The sequence below is a fragment of the Procambarus clarkii genome, chromosome 90 (assembly GCF_040958095.1).
Source record: "Procambarus clarkii isolate CNS0578487 chromosome 90, FALCON_Pclarkii_2.0, whole genome shotgun sequence".
Taxonomy (NCBI): Eukaryota; Metazoa; Arthropoda; class Malacostraca; order Decapoda; family Cambaridae; genus Procambarus; species Procambarus clarkii.
The window spans coordinates 9,169,357-9,189,561 of NC_091239.1; the positions used below are offsets into that span (position 1 = coordinate 9,169,357).

Below are 20,205 nucleotides of genomic sequence, written 5' to 3' on the forward strand. Positions count from 1 at the left end.
ATTGCACTACAGAGCGGCTGGTCGCTTCCAATCATCCTCTTTGTTGACGTCGCAAATCCTTCTTGGGTTAAGCCGGCGCGGGGGGGAGAGGGGAGGGATTGGTGAGGCACTGCTAGGTAGGGGTTGGAGGGGAGGGGGGGAGAGAAGTGAGAGAAGAAGGGAAGGGGAGGGGAAAATGGCAGGACAAGGAGTCAGGATGGCTACCTGTCCAACGACAATGAATTATTCCTTGTAATCCGGAACTCTGCTGAATTCACTTGGAGGGTTTGGAGCTCCTGAACCGGTGCCTAAGCAAGAATTTGCGTCACGCTCGACTACACTCCGAGAGGGTTAAGGCCTGGGAATCACCTGAACGCCGGTTCGAGTCACCTCAATGGCCCAAAATGATTTTATCATATTTTATAAAATAAAATATTTTATATGTTCACGGGATGCTGCATTGACGGAACCCGTCTCCTGGTGACGGGGGGGGGGGGGGGGGAATGGAGGATTGACTGGGAGCTGACCTCCAGGGAAGCACTACCAAGTCGTCTAACCCAAGACAATGTCATATATCGCTTCCTCATTTTCACCAGTTTCACCCAAATTTGCACAAGCTCAACACACACACTCATTCTCACCTCCATGCACTCTCACCCCCCCCTCACGCACTCTCACCCCCCCCCTCACGCACTCTCACCCCCCCCCCTCACGCACTCTCACCCCCCCCCCCCTCACACACTCTCATTCAGCCACATGTAAAGAGTTCCTGAGCAGCACAAGGCGCGTCGAGTACTGAGTAAGGAGATTTCCCGAGCAACACAAGGCGTCGAGTAATGAGTAAGGGGGTTTTCCTGGGCTACAAAAGGCGTCCACAATCACACAATCACCCCCGTGATTGTAAACAGCGTGACTTATCACTGCCTGATCAACTGGATGTAAACAAACTGACACTCTTGGCACGAAAAACAGACATGACAGCCTTGACGAAAGAGGACGAGAGAGCGCTTACATCAACGCCTGACAGCCTTGACAAGACACACAGAGCTGACAGCCGTCAACCCATCCTCACTCGCAAAGTCTTGTACGCAGGGAGTACACAAGGGTGCAAATTGAAAGCTTCAGTGAAATATACAAATAATATGCATAATTGTTTTGTTTTTTCTTAACCAATGAGCTGGAGGGAGGAGAGGAGCAGACAGGAGGAAGACAGGAGGAAGACAGCAGCAGACAGGAGGTCGGGAAGATGGTGAGGGATACCCAGGAAGACAATGGTAGTGAGAGACCGTGTAATCATAGCTTCAGACAAGGGCAACTAGGCAATTCTTCCCGCATTAAAAAGACGCAACAAGAATGCCCAGCAATCACTTACCTCGTCACCTATGTTGGTGCTACACACATGATTGTAGGCCCTACATAACACTACTGGGACACATACATATCACTACTCGGACACATTACAGTATCGTACGAGACACAGGGAGAAATCACGCCACTGTCGGCTGTTCAAACCCAATACAGTTCGCCCGTTCACTGTACTAATATTACAGACATAGTAGCCACTAGTGAGAATGCTGTAACGCTGGAAACATTTTTGGACACGACTATGAGGCTTTGACAATAATTTCGAGACAACGGAGCGACTCGATCTGGTGATTCGAAGCCTCAAAATGATTTTCATTTATTTCATTGCGAGTAAGAGCTTAGATACCCTGACACACGAGCGTCAAGTGAGAAACAGGGTCACTGAGGTGTCGTTGCTGTGTGCTTCACGAGGTCTAATGATATCCTCCTTGGTCATCTGGAAACGAGTTTCAAGACAATCGACTTGAGAATGGTCCAGGACGGACCGAAACGTCGTCGTCCCTTCACTTTGTAGGATACTAACTCTGAACCCGTTCATACGAGTGAAGTAATTGAAGGCTAATTGAAAAAGATCTAATTAAGTTCCCAATATACTACGACTTAGCGTAATAACCTTGAGGTTACCTTGAGGTGATTTCGGGGCTCAGCGACCCCGCGGCCCGGTCGTCGACCAGGCCTCCTCGTTGCTTGACTAGTCAACCAGGCTGTTGGACGCGGCTGCTCGCAGCCTGAGGTATGAGTCACAGCCTGGTTGATCAGGTTGACCTCATTAGATTTTTGCCCTAAATCGATATAGTCTGATAAAGTCATTACAATTTCGACTTTAAGAATAGCTTTCCTTCCCTCATCTCTAGCCCTTCCTTCGACACACCTGGCTTAAGCCAGCTATATACAAGCCGCTTGAGTGTGTGTGTGTGCCAATGGTCTCTCAAGGTTTTGAAGTGTTCACAACACTGTATGTAAAGCTTGCGACGAAGGACACTTCTGAGGTTATTCAGGACTGAATATGGCGTTGGACACCAGTGGTTCTACAGTCACCTTGCCAATCCCCGAGGTTCAATCCCCAAGGTTCAATCCCCGACCGTCCATAAGTGGTTGAGGACCATTCCTTCCCTCCGTCCCATCCCAAATCCTTATCCTGACCCCTTCCCAGTGCTATATAGTCGTAATGGCTTGGTGCTTTCTCCTGACCATTCCCTTCACCTAGTTGTGTTTGCGGGGGGTTGAGTTTCGGCTCTTTGGTTCCGCAACTTAACTGGTGTACAGGCTCCTGGACCTAAGTGATTTGTGGGCATTAAGAGTCCACAGAGCAGGACCACTTGACCACAACACCTCTACCCCCTTAGTTGCCGTGGGTGGCGGGTTGGGGTGGGGTTTGGGGTCCATGTGGGGGTCTTCAACACCCCACATGACAGACCAGGGGGGGGTAGGTAGGGTGTACTTACCTAACAGTGAAAGAAATAATAAAATGCTACACCCCACAGTGGATAACCAAACCGGACACCTATACCTGTGGGAGTCCTAAACCGGACCCCTCCACACCTACACCGGACCCCCACACACCTACACCGGCCCCCCCAACACCGGTGGGGCTTCAGACCCCCGCTACACTGACCCCACATTACAGTAGAACGAGGAACGCTTCTCATTAAGGTGAACAAGGGGGAGGGTTGACCTCCAACGCTCTATCTCGGCTCGATCTTACCATTCAAAGATCTTTAATGATTACATAATTGTTTGAAAGCGTGTTTGTCATCTTTCTTAGTCGCTCTTAATTACTTCCCCTTCCCCCTCTCTCACCTCCTTCCCCTCCTGTTTATTTCCGTCTCTTTCAGCCCTGTTAAACCCTTTGAACTGTGTCGTAAACTTCACTAAGTGCCGAGCGGACAGCACGCTGTACTTGTGGTCCTGTGGTCCCGGGGTCGATCCCAGGCGCCGGCGAGAAACAATGGGCAGAGTTTCTTTCACCCTATGCTCCTGTTACCTAGCAGTAAAATAGGTACCTGGGTGTTAGTCAGCTGTCACGGGCCGCTTCCTGGGGGTGGAGGCCTGGTCGAGGACCGGGCCGCGGGGACACTAAAGCCCCGAAATCATCAAGATAACCTCAAGAAGTGTGGAACACGAAATGAAAGTGCTTTCATTGTGTAAAATCATTAGTATGAAATAAAGAAATTTAATAAGATCAATTATGATGAGAAGGCGCCAAACAAGTGAGCTGGGATACGAGGACAATAAGTAAATGCTGTCCAACAACTTGCAACGTCGGGGATCGAACGCCGACCTTGTAAAACACAAGGGGCCAGATTCACGAAAGCACTTACGAACGTGTACATCTTTCCTCAATCTTTGACGGCTTTTGTTACATTTATTAAACAGTTTACAAGCATGAAAACTTGCCAATCAACTGTTGTTATTGTTATAAACAGCCTCCTGGTGCTTCGGAGCTCATTAACTGTTTAATAATTGTAAACAAAGCCGCCAAAGATTGAGAAAAGATGTACAGGTTCGTAAGTGCTTGCATAACTGCTTCGTGAATCTGGCCTCAGGTTCGTAAGTGCTTGAGTAACTGCTTCTGGCACATACTTGACGCCAGCCCGTCCTCCAAACAAAGACCCAAAAGTTAATCCATCCACTCGCCAAACCCCCAGCTGTTTAAGAATGAAAAAGATATACACACGACTCACAACTGCTGACGTTCGAACACTTCCGGAACAAGTGCTTCACTGACGACTTATGTTCGAGTCACAACGCTATCAATGCTTCACCCACGTACTACAAATAATCGCCAACAGAACCTAAACACCTAACCTATGCATATACATGCACAATATGCTATTATAATATTAATTTATATTTCAGAAAATTCCCGTTTTCAATGAACAGCATGTTAAAATTGACGAATGCGTCTGTGGGGTCGACCGCTGGATGGAATGGACTTGAGTCGAGGACGAGAGGAAGAAGAAAATGATGTTGGTGCGCGTGTTGCAGTTATTGTTATGCAAGACGTAAGCTTCATGATAACTTGCACCAATAATGCAGCAGACCTTCGTGTCTTGGTAAATTAATGATGCACCGACCACCACTGGCACTGGGGACGATTACCTCCCTCCACCACTGGCATTCAGGGCAACAAACAGTGCCCAAATGAGCCATAGAGACATTAGAAAGATGTTGTTTTCAGTGTCAGAGTAGTTAGTAAATGGAATGCACTAGGCAGTGATGTGGTGGAGGCTGACTCCATACACAGTTTCAAGTGTAGATATGATAGAGCCCAGTAGGCTCAGGAACCTGTACACCTGTTGACTGACAGTTGAGAGGCGGGACCAAAGAGCCAGAGCTCAACCCCCGCAAGCACAACTAGGCGAATACAGTCCACCACCTGTCTAATAAACAGAAGACAGATTCCGTCATGATAACACACAGAACACAAGGAAGATATCGATATTCCTACTCAACTCCCGAAGGAAAAATATCCCAAAAAGTGTTATTCTATTAGGGTGTAAATAATATATTAGACAGAGGGTCGAAATCTACAAGAAATGTTATATTTGAGTATCGAACGAGTACCACACAATGGCCACTGTGACCCTTGACTTGGTTCTGGCCATCAGCTATGGGTCATGGTCTGGTTAACCAGCTCCTGGTAGGCCATGGACTGGTCGGTTCAGCGACGACCTCGCTTATTGCAAGTCTGCGTTCGATCCCCGATGGTGCTAGTGGTTGGCCCCCGGTTCCTGCCCTCCGTCCTCATATATCTTCACCACCACCAACTCTTAATTGTTCTTCCGTTTCTGTTTGGCAGAATTTCGACTATTCGAGGATTTTTATTTTTATTATTAATCACTTTAATTGTAATTCAAGTTTTGCTACTTTGAAATCTGCATTAACTTCGTTTTCTTTAATGTTTATATTTGTATAAGTTCTTCGTTTGATAATTATTTGTGATTTTCAACTTGAGTTTCTTGTTTTTACTGTATTAATTATATTCGGTTCTTGAGGTTATCTTGAGATGATTTCGGGGCTTTTAGTGTCCCCGCGGCCCGGTCCTCGACCAGGCATCCACCCCCAGGAAGCAGCCCGTGACAGCTGACTAACACCCAGGTACCTATTTTACTTCTAGGTAACAGGGGCATAGGGTGAAAGAAACTCTGCCCATTGTTTCTCGCCGCCGCCTGGGATCGAACCCAGGACCACAGGATCACACTAATACTTTCTGTATGTTATCTTTTGCATTCATTTTCTTCCTCATCTCATATCTTTCATTTTTTACTTTCATTACACAAAATATCAGTTTTTTCTCTCTCTCTCATAACGTTTCTTAAACTCTTCTCTCACCTATACACCTTCAATTCCTCTCTTTGTATACCAGGTTCGTATGAATTTCAGTCATCTACCTTTTGTGTTAGTCTACTTCCCTCATCTACACTTCTGGCATCTACTGAGGTAAAGATTTTATTTTACAATTTACAGATCAATCACCGATGATCTCTGCAAAGGTGGTGAAATGTCTCCCCCCCCCCCCCACACACACATGAGCCACAGAGACGTTAGAAGGAACTTTTTTAGTGTCAGAGTAGTTAACGGATGGAATGCATTAGGCAGTGATGTGGTGGAGGCTGACTCCATACACAGTTTTAAATGTAGATATGATAGAGCCCAGTAGGCTCAGGAACCTGTACACCAGTTGATTGACAGTTGAGAGGCGGGACCAAAGAGCCAAAGCTCAACCCCCACAAGCACAAATAGGTGAGTACACACTCCCTCAGCCTCGTACATTTGAATAATAGACAACTTGCGTCTACCTTGTGGCTTCTTAGGTCAATAATTTTAGTTGATTACAAAAATGTAATCAGATAATTACACAAAGGTTGTTCTGTGTGTTCTATTGCTTCATCAGAATATGGTTTGTTTATTTTGTTAGTTTTATTTAGAATTATATGTTATTGTATGTGTGCATGTAATTACCTAAGTGTAGTTACAGGATGAGAGCTACGCTCGTGGTGTCCCGTCTTCCCAGCACTCTTTGTCATATAACGCTTTGAAACTACTGACGGTCTTGGCCTCGACCGTCATCTCACTTAGCTTGTTCCGTCTACCACACTGTGCGTGAGTGTGTGTGTGTATATACTCACCTAGTTGTGCTTGCGGGGGTTGAGCTCTGGCTCTTTGGTCCCGCCTCTCAACTGTCAATCAACTGGTGTACAGGTTCCTGAGCCTATTGGGCTCTAGCATATCTACACTTCAAACTGTGTATGGAGTCAGCCTCCACCACATCACTGCCTAATGCATTCCATCTGTTAACTACTCTGACACTGGAAAAGTTCTTTCTAACGTCCCTGTGGCTCATTTGGGGGTACTCAGCTTCCACCTGTGTCCCCTTGTGCGTGTACCACCCGTGTTAATTAAACAATCCATCCTTGGTTGTGTTCGCATGTGTGTAAGTATGTACTCATCTATTTGTGCTTGCGGGGGTTGAGCTCTAGCTCTTTGGTCCCGCCTCTCAACCATCAATCAACTGGTGTACAGGTTTCTGAGCCTACTGGGCTCTATCATATCTACACTTGAAACTGTGTATGGAGTCAGCCTCCACCACTGTGTGTGTGTGTGTGTGTGTGTGTGTGTGTGTGTGTGTTGGACGCTCGCCCATGTTTACGTAGAGAGAGAGAGAGTGACCTTGCCGAGGACAACTTCCTCCTGCCATCATGTAAGCCAAACTGGCTACCCACGTCCCCACGTACCCAGTACCCCCACCACACGATCTTTCCGCCCCACCCCCTCTACCCCATCCCCCCCTCCCTCTAGTCCCCCACCGCAGGAATACCACCTTTCCCACCTGTCGGCAACCCCCCTCTCCCAGTATATAAGGCGTCTCGACCCCTCCCATGGCATCACAACCCGTTCATCTGTCCAGCCGCTGACTTCCTGTCCCTCAGATTTCTTTCAGAGTGCAAGTAAGTTTGTTGCAAGGGACCTAATCTACTTAATAATTAGTCACTCCTCGTATTCTACCTTCAAATGTAGATTCCCTTTGGTGCTGGAAAAGTCGAAATCGATCAATTGAAGTCTTGTGTTCGAGTATTAGTACATAGACGTGTTTAAATGATCAAGGAAACTATTGATGCTACAGAAGAGAGGTGCTAAATGCGTCGCAGTTCGTCTTGTGTATTGGTAACTGTTGGTCGCGTCTGGTGAACATTTGGAGTTGAGCTAAAACAGAACCAGTGCTGCAGATATGACCTGACGCGTGCCCCGCCCCACTGTGGGGGCGTGCTAGGCGTGCCACATAGGCCTATCGTGGCCTATATGACTCCTGAGCTGACACACATTAAAAAAAAATTCCCACAATGCACGTTTATAACCGAGAAGAACGTGGCTGGGTTAACGGCACAACCATTTTTATGGTTGTAAACAATCTTGAGGTTATCTTGAGATGATTTCGGGGCTTAGCGTCCCCACGGCCCGGTCCTCGACCAGGACTGCACCCCCAGAAAGCAGCCCGTAGCAGCTGTCTAACTCCCAGGTACCTATTTACTAATAGGTAACAGGGGGCATTAGGATGAAACACATTTTGCCTATTTGCCTCCGCCTCCACCGGGGATCGAACCCGGAACCTCAGGACTACGAATCCGAAGCGCTGTCCACTCAGCTGTCAGGCGACATTATGTTTTTTTTCATAAATTGAACTACGTGTATTGAACGTGTTTTTATACTTCAAGCCTTATATAGCCTAATATAGCCTTTTTATAGCCTAATATAGCCTTTTTATAGCCTAATATAGCCTTTTCATAGCCTAATATAGCCTTTTTTATAGCCTAATATAGCCTTTTTATAGCCTAATATAGCCTTTTTATAGCCTAATATAGCCTTTTTATAGCCTAATACTTCAAGCCTAATGTTCTGAAGGAAGAGGGAGGGAATTATCAGGGGAAAAAGCGCCAAGCCTTATCTTATCTTCTGAAGATAAGAGATAACTATTGAAATTGAAATTTGTATTGAAACTTAAAGATGTATATGAAAGATTCAAGAACATTACATTGTCTAACACATTCTGAATCACTACAAAAAATTCTGAAATATGTTCGTGCTAATTTATTAGGCTGTAATTTCTATTTATCTGTAAATACGTCAAATCTAGTGAATTAACTGCATTATTGTTAATTACCAATCGAAGATTTACAAATGTAACCCCCGTTGTTAATGAATGGGATCTCTATTATCTTTAATGTGTCTTTAATTATCTTTTTTTTAGACCATATTCAACGGCTCATGGCCACCAAGGTGTCTAGGATAATGTGTTGAGTATCTCTCTATATCTTTATGTCTATTTCCATATCTATATGTATCTCTGTCTCTGTATCTCTATCTCTCTCTAGGAGTATCTTCCTGTATACCTTTAGCTCTCTTTCTGTATCTGTATCTCTATATATATCTCCAGCTCTCTCTCTCTCTCTCTCTGAACCCTTTCCAATACCGCCCACAAGATGGGTATGGGGTGCACAATAAATGAACTAAACTAGCTAAACTGTCATACAGTACTAATGGCATAAGGTTAGCCTGATGAAACTGTAGATCTCTCTCTCTCTCTCTCTCTCTCTCTAGCTTGCTAAGAATAGGTTTACCTTTCTTAAGAATAACTCGAATCTACCAGTGATGTGTCTATTGCACCTAGTTTGATTTCTTGAGTGTACAAAGGATACCTGATCAACCAGGCTGTGACTCATACGTCAGGCTGAGAGCAGCCGCGTCCAACAGCCTGGTTGATCAGTCCAGCAACCAGGAGACCTGGTCGACGACAGGCCGCGGGGACGCTAAGCCCCGGAAGCACCTCAAGGTAACCTCAAGGTAAGGTAAGGTACAGGAAGAGACAGAGAGAGAGAACCTCCATCAGATGGCTGTATCAACAAGCCACAATGATAACAGACTATGATTCTGAGCCGGTCGGCTGAGCGGACAGCACGCTGGACTTGTGATCTTGTGGTCCTGGGTTCGATCCCAGGCGCCGACGAGAAACAATGGGCAGAGTTTCTTTCACCCTATGCCCCTGTTACCTAGCAGTAAAATAGGTACTTGGGTGTTAGTCTTCCTGGGGGTGGAGGCCTGGTCGAGGACCGGGCCGCGGGGACACTATAAGCCCCGAAATCATCTCAAGATAACCTCAAGATGATTGGGGTCACTTTCCTTAGGCTACAAAGCTCAAATACGCTTAATTGTGTTAGAATTGATAGTTCATTGGTACCTAGATTGGCGCGCCCAATCTATTTTATGAAGTTTAAAAGCATCAAAGCATCCATTCCGTAATATTCCACTCTCGGTTTGTTATCAATGAGTGAATAATGAAATAGTAATGTGGTTATACAACAAGGAATCATTGATAATGAAGATAGGCCGTTGAATTAATTGTTGAATATATCTGACGAGAGTTTTTGTGTGGTTGATTCTAGGTGAGTGTGAGGGCGGTGGTCGACCAGTCACCAGCATAACTTTACCAGACTGTCATCCCAACATATCCCTCGAGGCACCATATCTCTCCGCACATTAACATATCACAACGGCAGCCACCATACACCTAGGGTAGTATACCTGACATTCACTATATATTTCTTTCTCTCTGGCAGCCCCCTTATACATCTTGGTTAGTGTATACGGGTGGGGGCTCTCTCTATATCATTCACTATGCATTTATTTCACATGTATTTCCATCTCCTACAGGCATCATGCAGCTGAAGAAATGGCTCCTTATTGCCCTGGTGGCTGTGATTGTGAAGGAGGCTTCACCCTTTATTCTGTTGACTGCGGCAGCGGGAGCGGCTGCGGCAGCGGGTACGGCTGCGGTTGTAGCGGGGACAGCTGCGGCTGTATCGGCGGCGGCTGCCGCAAAGGCCCTGACTTTCGGACTAGCAGCCACCGCACCTGTTCTTGAAGTAATCGGCGGCACAGCTGTCCTCCTGGGCACAGCTGGACTTGTCGGTAAAGCCGCCGTCGGGAAAGCTGCGCTGATAGGCGCTGCCGCAACACCAGTGGTCGTAGTGACATCTGCGCCATATGGAACCATCCAGAAAACTATTTCCTACCGAAGAACCCGTGAAGCGCCGTCTGTAGTCGAGGACGACGTCTCAACCAACACTCTTAACATCTTGTTCTCGGCGGCGGAGACTCTGGACAACAAGACCAACTGTGGTCTGCGTGTGGTGTGTGAGCTGGCAGCCACTCCGGTCCAACAGCTGGCTCCTGACGAGGCTCTGCTCATGTCCCTCTTCGGCGACCATCCCGGCCTCGTCCCCGACCAGATCAACAGTCCGGTCATGCCCTTCCAACTGGCCGCCTTCCTGGGCAACCAGTCCGGGTCTACCGCCGCCTGCGCCAGCGCCTATCACAAGTGCCACTTCAACTCTACCCAAATCATGAACATGATTCGACAAAGCGATCCTGACCAGATCTAACTTGTACTTTAACTCTTAACACTACTTACCTCATGTATGCATAATATTTGTATCATTAACATCCGGCTTAAATTATCAAGCAGTTTCAGGGAAAACGGTTATCAAAACCCCCCATTTATAAGGAGATTTAATGAACTGTTTCCCTATCAAAACTAAACAGTTTCCCCCCACAAACCCCTTGATCAGCTAAGCTGCAGTGCATAGCGAAGATATAGAACTGCCTGCACAAACAGCTTGATGGATCATGCCCCCAGTTAGAGCTAGTCAGAGACCACTGTACAGGGAAAGCTGTCTGGTATCTTATATGTGAACCATTTAACAGGCCCCGGAATAAAGGGTCATGTCATCACCGCACGTCGATTACCAAATACATATTAATCATATTATTCGTCTTACTTTTCAACCCGTGATGAATTTACGAGAATATTTAGTCATTATCAAGGTAATGTGCTAAGTCAGTGTAACTATAGCACTCAGTATTTCACTCAAAGGGATTAAATAGTTGTTGAAATATGGATATGAGACCAGGACGTAGGGCCACTCAGTCCTAAATGCCAGTTATTACCAAGGATTGGAGGCAGTAGGATGCATAGTTCCCCATCATCCTCAAAAGTCGGACATTGGATTAAGAGTTGGAAGACTGTACGAGGTTACCTAATGTGGTCGCTGAGCAGGTGTGGTCTTTAAACAGGTGTGGTAGGATATCTCAGCACTGTGGCCAGTATTCAGGCCAACCAAGAAGTCATCTTGTTTACAATTATGATGACATGGTTCTCGAGGGAAAATGTCGACTATGATGACGCAAACTTTATTATTAGCCTCATTTCTCCAGTTACATTTCCTTTGAGAAAGTAAGGTTGAGAAGGGAATGGAGTAGCAATCTTTGGAAGAAACATAAGAACAAAAAAATAAAAGCCATTAGAGAAGATCTATACGAACCACCTCTTACTTACTTATATTATATCCACTTATATTATATGCTACTTATATTATATGTTACTTATATTATTTACTTACTTATTTACTTTATATTATTTACTTACTTATATTATATGTTACATATATTATATCCACCCAAACTCATCTATATAATACTTCCCATTGTTGGGGACAGGAAGCCTGTGTACATATACACTTTAGGCTTGTATAGGGGTCCCCCCCCATAGAACTTCTGACCCTCCCTAGGATGCAATGTCATATAACAGTTGACTAACTTCCGGGTACCTATTTACTGCATTAGGTGAATAGAAGCATGCCCAATCATTTCTGCAACGCCGGGGAATCTAACCCGGGATCCCCAATTGTGAATCGAGAACGGAGCCAGCTGTACCGTTAACACAATCTAGAAATGTCACGTCTGTCATATTAACGGATAATTTCTTCCATAAATTAACAAGGATATATCCTGACCAGTATTTACCCAGGTCTTTCCCGACTCAAACTTTAACAGAAGTTAATTCTGTTCAAACTGAGAAAAAAATGGTCTATCACTGAACACTTCACTGTACAGCAACTGACTGGAATAGCGTTCTAATATGCAGGCGAGGAGTCACAATAACGTGGCTGAAGAATGTTGACCAGACCACACACTAGAAGGTGAAGGGACGACGACGTTTCGGTCCGTCCTGGACCATTCTCAAGTCGATTGAGAATTCGTTATTATTATGCCATTCTGCGTTATCATGCACCAAACTTCGACAAATTTGTGCAGATCATCGTATAATTCCGTCCATATTACACACACATTTAGCGAATATTCCTGTTATTGGTAAGGAAAACTGAAGGTATTTGTACATTACTCCAGTTGTAGTGTTTTGAAGGGCGTTTGGTGGGTTTTGAAGGGCGTTTGGTAGGTTTTGAAGTGAATTTGGTAGGTTTTGAAGTGAATTTGTTAGGTTTTGAAGTGAATTTGGTGGGTTTTGAAGTGAATTTGGTAGGTTTTGAAGTGAATTTGGTGGTTTTGAAGTGAATTTGGTAGGTTTTGAAGTGAATTTGGTGGGTTTTGAAGTGAATTTGGTGGGTTTTGAAGTGAATTTGGTAGGTTTTGAAGTGAATTTGGTGGTTTTGAAGTGAATTTGGTAGGTTTTGAAGTGAATTTGGTGGGTTTTGAAGGGATTAACAAAAAATGCTTCTTTTCAGAAATTTGCTCTTTTTATCTTGCACCTTAAATCAGCTTCCTGTGGAGAGATTTTGAAGGAAATAACAAAAAATTATATAAATATTGGACCCAAAATTATCAAATAACATTCAGAGTTTTGGATGCTGAAGCTGAGCGACCAAGACTGATGGGTAGGGAAGAGATCAGGAGAAGGCGCCAAGCCGGTACGACTATATAGCACTGGGAAAAGAGGTCAGGATAAGGATGGGACGGCGGGACGGAATGGTGCCCCAACCACTTGTGGACGGTCGGGGATTGAACGTCGGCCAGCAAGAAGCGAGACCGTCGCTCTACCGTCCAGCCCAAGTGGTTGGACCTAGACTGAGCCAAGACAAGAATAGGGAATAACATGAACAAATATTTAATTTCAGATATTTCTTGCTTTTGATCTTGTAACCTTAATCGCCATATTTAATGCTGCCTCTGGTGAGATTATCAACGATATCAAAATTTTGAAAAAAATATTTGAAATTAGGCCGAATAAATCGGAAATAAATATGCAACACCACCACGGACACTTGTGTTGAGTTGGAGTGACATACGAACACTTGTGTTGTGCTAGAGTGACATACGAACACTTGTGTTGTGTTGGAGTGACATACGGACACTTGTGTTGTGCTAGAGTGACATACGTACACTGTTGTGTTGTGCTAGAGTGACATACGAACACTTGTGTTGTGCTAGAGTGACATACGGACACTTGTCTTGTGCTAGAGTGACATACGGACACTTGTGTTGTGCTAGAGTGACATACGGACACTTGTGTTGTGCTAGAGTGACATACGAACACTTGTGTTGTGTTGGAGTGACATACGAACACTTGTGTTGTGCTAGAGTGACATACGGACACTTGTCTTGTGCTAGAGTGACATACGGACACTTGTGTTGTGCTAGAGTGACATACGAACACTTGTGTTGTGCTGGAGTGACATACGAACACTTGTGTTGTGCTAGAGTGACATACGAACACTTGTGTTGTGCTAGAGTGACATACGAACACTTGTGTTGTGCTAGAGTGACATACGGACACTTGTGTTGTGCTAGAGTGACATACGGACACTTGTGTTGTGCTAGAGTGACATACGAACACTTGTGTTGTGCTAGAGTGACATACGAACACTTGTGTTGTGCTGGAGTGACATACGAACACTTGTGTTGTGCTAGAGTGACATACGAACACTTGTGTTGTGCTGGAGTGACATGCGAACACTTGTGTTGAGCTGGAGTGACATACGAACACTTGTGTTGTGCTAGAGTGACATACGGACACTTGTGTTGTGCTGGAGTGACATACGGACACTTGTGTTGTGCTGGAGTGACATACGAACACTTGTGTTGTGCTAGAGTGACATACGGACACTTGTGTTGTGCTGGAGTGACATACGAACACTTGTGTTGTGCTAGAGTGACATACGGACACTTGTCTTGTGCTAGAGTGACATACGGACACTTGTGTTGTGCTAGAGTGACATACGAACACTTGTGTTGTGCTGGAGTGACATACGAACACTTGTGTTGTGCTAGAGTGACATACGAACACTTGTGTTGTGCTGGAGTGACATACGAACACTTGTGTTGTGCTAGAGTGACATGCGAACACTTGTGTTGAGCTGGAGTGACATACGAACACTTGTGTTGTGCTAGAGTGACATACGGACACTTGTGTTGTGCTGGAGTGACATACGGACACTTGTGTTGTGCTGGAGTGACATACGGACACCATGTTGTGTTACAATAATTACAACGTTACACAGACACGCGTCTATTAGTGTTTCGCCCCGGGGGCTACGCCGGCCCTAAATATTGGAGGTCGGTAGTGCAAACCCAGTTTTTTGACGGGGCAAAAAGCCAAGGTCGTCGGCGCTCGAGGAAAATAAGTTTCTCCACTTCCCTTTCCCAATCCTCATGTCCTCATTTAAACCTGACACTGGGAAACATGAAATATATATAGGTCAACTTTAATTTTTAATTCCATGTGTGATGGAATTCATCATCTTCCCTCCTTCTCAAAGGTTCAAAAAAATATAGCGAAGACATTAGTTATCTTGGGATTAGTTATCTTCTTAGTTATTAATGTCTAATGTTATTAGACATTAGTTATCTTGGGATTAGTTATCTTCTTAGTTATTAATGTCTAATGTTATTAGACATTAGTTATCTTGAGATGATTTCGGGGCTTAGCGTCCCCGCGACCCGGTCCTCGACTAGGCCGCCTTTTTGTTACATCCCCCCCCCCCAGGAAGCAGCCCGTAGCAGCTGTCTAACTCCCAGGTACTTATTTACTGCTAGGTAACATAGGCATCAGGGTGAAAGAAACATTTTGCCCATTTGTCTCCGCCTCCACCGGGGATCGAACCCGGAACCTCAGGACTACGAGTCCGAAGCGCTGTCCACTCAGCTGTCAGGCCCCCTACTTCCAGATCTGTCCCTCTGGGGTCCACCTCCCCCCCCCCCCCCCCCATCACAATGTCGGTCCAGAGGGGATTCGAACCATCCCCGACCGCTAATGTTCGTCCCAGAGGTGAATTTCTACCCCCTTGACAACTGAGTTGACAGCGCTTTGGACTCGTAGTCCTGAGGTTCCGAGTTCGATCCCCGGTGAAGACGGAAGCAAATGAGCAGAGTTTCTTTCACCCTGATGCACCTGTTCACCTATTAGTAAATAAGTCCCTGGGAGTTAGACAGCTGCTACGGGCTGCTTCCTGGGGATTGTGTAACAAAAAGGAGGCCTGGTCGAGGACCGGGCCGCGGGGACACTAAAGCCCCAAAATCATCTCAAGATAACCTCAAGATAACCGATCTCACAGGCATCGTCTCTGATCTCATATGCTGCATAAAAAACATTACTACTTTATTCTACAAATCCATTTTAACAACAACATATGTTTTGCAGAATAGCATCAAGCTTTTAGTACACGGCCTAAAAGGTCACCGATTTCGGAGGACGCCAACTTCTCATTTTCCCCTTCCCCACAACCCCCCCCCCCCACTAGTATATATAAGGTGTCTCGGCCTCTCCCACGGCATCACAACCCGTCCATCTGTCCAGCCGCTGACATCCTGTCCCCCAGATTTCTTTCAGAGTGCAAGTAAGTTTGTTGTCATGGAAGAGACGCCTTGTCACCGACTGTTCTTCCCCACTTGATGCACATTCTTAGAACTGGAGCAGGGCGAAACAGATTCATTTTGAAGGAAATATATTGCTAAAGAATACACAAGTATCATTTTAAAATCAGGAATATATATATATATATATATATATATATATATTATATATATATATATATATATATATATATATATATATATATATATATATATATATATATATTTATATATATTTCCTACATTTGCTATCTTTAACAAATACATTTTTGACAGCTTGATTTTAGATAATTGTAAAGCTTGCATCAGCAGCAGCACCTCCGTAGAGCAAGTGATTATTATAAATACATTAGCGACCACTGCTGTAGTAATATTAATACAGTAACGTAGAATAAAATTCACATTACCAATAATATCAGAAGACCAGTCAATATCGTCAGTCCGACAAGAGATATTATTTTAATAGAAATATTACTCGAAGGGTATTATGAACACACACATTTAAATTGTCATGTATAATTCGGGTGTAGCACACAATCTTCTTGAGGTTATCTTGAGATGATTTCGGGGCTTTAGTGTCCCCGCGGCCCGGTCCTCAACCAGGCCTCCACCCCCCAAGAAGCAGCCCGTGACAGCTGACTAACACCCAGGTACCTATTTTACTGCTAGGTAACAGGGGCATAGGGTGAAAGAAACTCTGCCCATTGTTTCTCGCCGGCGCCTGGGATCGAACCCAGGACCACAGGATCACAAGTCCAGTGTGCTGTCCGCTCGGCCGACAAGGCAGAACGTGTCATAACTATATATCGTCTCTCCTACAGGCACCATGCAGCTGAAGAAATGGCTTCTCGTCGCCCTGGTGGCCGTGATACTGCAGGAGGCGTCACCCATCATTCTCCTGGGGTCCGCGGCGGCGACGGCAGCGGCTGCCACTGCGGCAGCGTCAGCAGCGGCAGCGTCAGCAGCGGCGGCCGTGTCGGCAGCGGCGGCTACAAAGGCACTAGCGCTGACAGCAATAGCTTCCAAGCCTGTTCTTGAGGTGGTTGGCGGCACCACTCTTCTCCTCGGCACAGCCGGACTTGTCGGTAAAGCTGCCGTCGGTAAAGTTGTCGGGGTTAAATCGACTCTCAAAAGGCCTACTGTGGTTGTGACGCCTACTGTCCAAAAGACTTTATATCGATACGGACGCGCAGCCCCGACCGTCGAGGAGGCACCAGTCGCTGAGGACTTCTCTGTCAACGCCATAGACATCTTGTTCTCGGCGGCGGAGACTCTGGACACCAAGACCAACTGTGGTCTGCGTGTGGTGTGCGAACTGGCAGCCACTCCGGTCCAACAGCTGGCTCCTGACGAGGCTCTGCTCATGTCCCTCTTCGGCGACCATCCCGGCCTCGTCCCCGACCAGATCAACAGTCCGGTCATGCCCTTCCAACTGGCCGCCTTCCTGGGCAACCAGTCCGGGTCTACCGCCGCCTGCGCCAGCGCCTACCACAAGTGCCACTTCAACTCTACCCAAATCATGAACATGATTCGACAAAGCGATCCTCACCAACTTTAACCTGTACTTAAACTCTCACTCTCCACCTCATTAATGTATAAAATGTACAGTGTTAACATAGTTTAAGTGTCCAGCAGCTGGACACCCTCATAAAGACTTAAGCATTATCCTCCCCCGCGATAACAGCTTGATGGTTAAATGCAACCTCAGAATACTGAGAAAAAAAAATTGTACCACTTACGGGCTATTCATGCCCGTGCCACCTCTTGGATGGCTTAATCTTCATCAATCAATCAATCATAGTTTAATATGATCAAGCAGGAACTACAATTTGTTTACAAGACCATTTGATCAGCTAGGCTTTAGTGCATACCTCTAAGCTGCCTGCACTAACAGCCTGACGGATCATACCATCAAATAGCACACCTGGTAATAGATCAGGTTCAAGGGTAAGATGTCTGATACCATCTTGTATATATCTCCACCAAACAGATAAGGAGTTGCAGGGTCATGTGATCAGAATTTTATTTTTTACTTCCATTTCAAAATATATATTAATCACGGACATATTATTGTTTTAACATTTACTACCTATTGAAATATTTAAGTATATTAATAACAAGAAATATGAAAGGAGAGAAGGAATTATCGAGGGAAGGAATGGTGCCCAAGCACTTGGATGCTCGGGGATTGAACGCCGACCTGCATGAAACCGTCCAGTCCAAGTGGTTGGTTACTGCCGGAATGATGTAAAAATAAGACTGGACTTATTGAATGAACAGCCTAAAGACCTCGTCGAAACCTTTACATTACTCAACATATTTTGCTTCTAGTATCCAAAATATTCTTTGTTCTCTAAATATATATGTTCTCTACTTATACTTTGTTCTTTACTTATACTTTGTTCTTTACTTATATAAGTAGAGAACAAAGTATATAAGTCAAGAACGAAGTATAAGTAGAGAACATATATAAGTAGAGAACAAAGTATAAGTAGAGAACATATATAAGTAGAGAACAAAGTATAAGTAGAGAACATATATAAGTAGAGAACAAAGTATATATGTTCTCTACTTATACTTTGTTCTTGACTTATATACTTTGTTCTCTACTTATATAAGTAAAGAACAAAGTATAAGTAAAGAACAAAGTATAAGTAGAGAACATATATAAGTAGAGAACAAAGTATATATGTTCTCTACTTATACTTTGTTCTTGACTTATATACTTTGTTCTCTACATATATATGTTCTCTACTTATATGTTCTCAACTTTTTATATTCTATTCTAGGCTTTATTTTAGGCTAGGCGTTTTCTTTCATCAAATGCATCTGTTCACCTAACAGTAAAAAGATACCAGGAAGTATTATATTTTTACACAAGGTGACACACACTCTTCCCATCTCCAACAAAACTAATTAAACCCGTGGAACCGCCTACCCGCCAAAGCCGTAAATGCCTAGACATTACTTCAGTTCAAAATCCAGTTAGAAAATTCCTCGTGAACAATGGAGGGACCTTTGACGAGACGCCAGCTTCCTGTCCCCTCCGAGGCCACTGGATATATATTGTGGCCTTCAGGTTAATATTAATCCATACCACTTTTTTCAAAATTCAATATTTGGCCTATAAGAGAGTTTTAAGGAATTATCTGAAGCAACACCGAAAAGTATTAGGCTTTAGTGTTGGGCTTGAGGCATATCAACCTCTGGATCTAGATTCACGAAGCAGTTACGCAAGCACTTACGAACCTGGGGCCAGACTCACGAAGCAGTTACGCAAGCACTTACGAACGTGTACATCTTTCCTCAATCTTTGACGGCTTTGGTTACATTTATTGAACAGTTTACAAGCATGAAAACTTGCCACTCAACTGTTGTTATTGTTATAAATAGCCTCCTGGTGCTTCGGGGCTCATTAACTGTTTAATAATTGTAAACAAAGCCGCCAAAGATTGAGAAAAGATGGACAGGTTCGTAAGTGCTTGCGTAACTGCTTCGTGAATCTGGTCCCTGGTACCCGAACATAATCCAGGACTAGAGTAAACTCAGTATATACACACCAAGAAGCCGGGTATACTGTATATACCTTGTAAGAAGGGGCTACATCTCGGTATACTCCTAAGGCGCCTTGGTAGCTATACAGTCAATCTTGAAAAGAAGCCTCCACTTTCGTAATTTTCTAATACTGATAAACTCTTTGCGAAACTTCAAATCTATTTAACACCATAATTACCATCTACTTCACTGTAATGTACTATCATCTCAAATGTACTCTGAATAACACGCCTTAAACTATAATTGTTATATGATAAAATATATGCAAGTTTACCCCAAAAAAGGAAGTTCATTTTCTGTTAAATTCTTGAAAGAAAATGTTTATACTTAGATCGTAGACTACTCTAAATATTTAAAGGCACATTTATAATGCATATTAAGGGGGGACTACAGGCTCAAAACCCATTGTACCATTATGCACCAGAGTAACCAATTGTACCATTATGTACCAGAGTAACCCATTGTACCATTATGTACCAGAGTAACCCATTGTACCATTGTGTATCAATGTAACCCTCCTATACAGAACTATTGAGGTTACCTTGAGATGATTTCCGGGACTTAGCGTCCCCGCGGCCCGGTCCTCGACCAGGGGTCCCCCAT

At 44.6% G+C, this 20,205-nt stretch overlaps 3 protein-coding genes across 4 annotated transcripts in view; 2 read left to right on the top strand and 1 right to left on the bottom strand.

Annotated features, from left to right (window-relative positions):
- Positions 1 to 20,205, bottom strand: part of LOC123746526 (dual specificity tyrosine-phosphorylation-regulated kinase mbk-2) — a 205,957-nt gene that overhangs the window by 177,056 nt on the left and 8,696 nt on the right. The window lies entirely within an intron of this gene.
- LOC123746528 (uncharacterized) lies at positions 7,172 to 11,167 on the top strand. Its single transcript, XM_045728078.2, has 2 exons — positions 7,172 to 7,295; positions 10,054 to 11,167. Exon 2 carries the CDS (start codon positions 10,059 to 10,061, stop codon positions 10,782 to 10,784), a length of 726 nt encoding a protein of 241 aa, XP_045584034.2. The 5' UTR covers positions 7,172 to 7,295; positions 10,054 to 10,058; the 3' UTR covers positions 10,785 to 11,167.
- On the top strand, positions 15,963 to 18,112 carry LOC123746527 (uncharacterized). The gene is made up of 2 exons (XM_045728077.2): positions 15,963 to 16,031; positions 16,869 to 18,112. The coding sequence occupies exon 2, from the start codon at positions 16,874 to 16,876 to the stop codon at positions 17,603 to 17,605; it is 732 nt and encodes a 243-aa protein (XP_045584033.2). The 5' UTR covers positions 15,963 to 16,031; positions 16,869 to 16,873; the 3' UTR covers positions 17,606 to 18,112.

Excerpts from the sequence above, each read along its gene's own strand:
- LOC123746528 (XM_045728078.2), top strand. The coding sequence starts at position 10,059 with ATGCAGCTGAAGAAATGGCTCCTTATTGCCCTGGTGGCTGTGATTGTG.
- LOC123746527 (XM_045728077.2), top strand. The coding sequence starts at position 16,874 with ATGCAGCTGAAGAAATGGCTTCTCGTCGCCCTGGTGGCCGTGATACTG.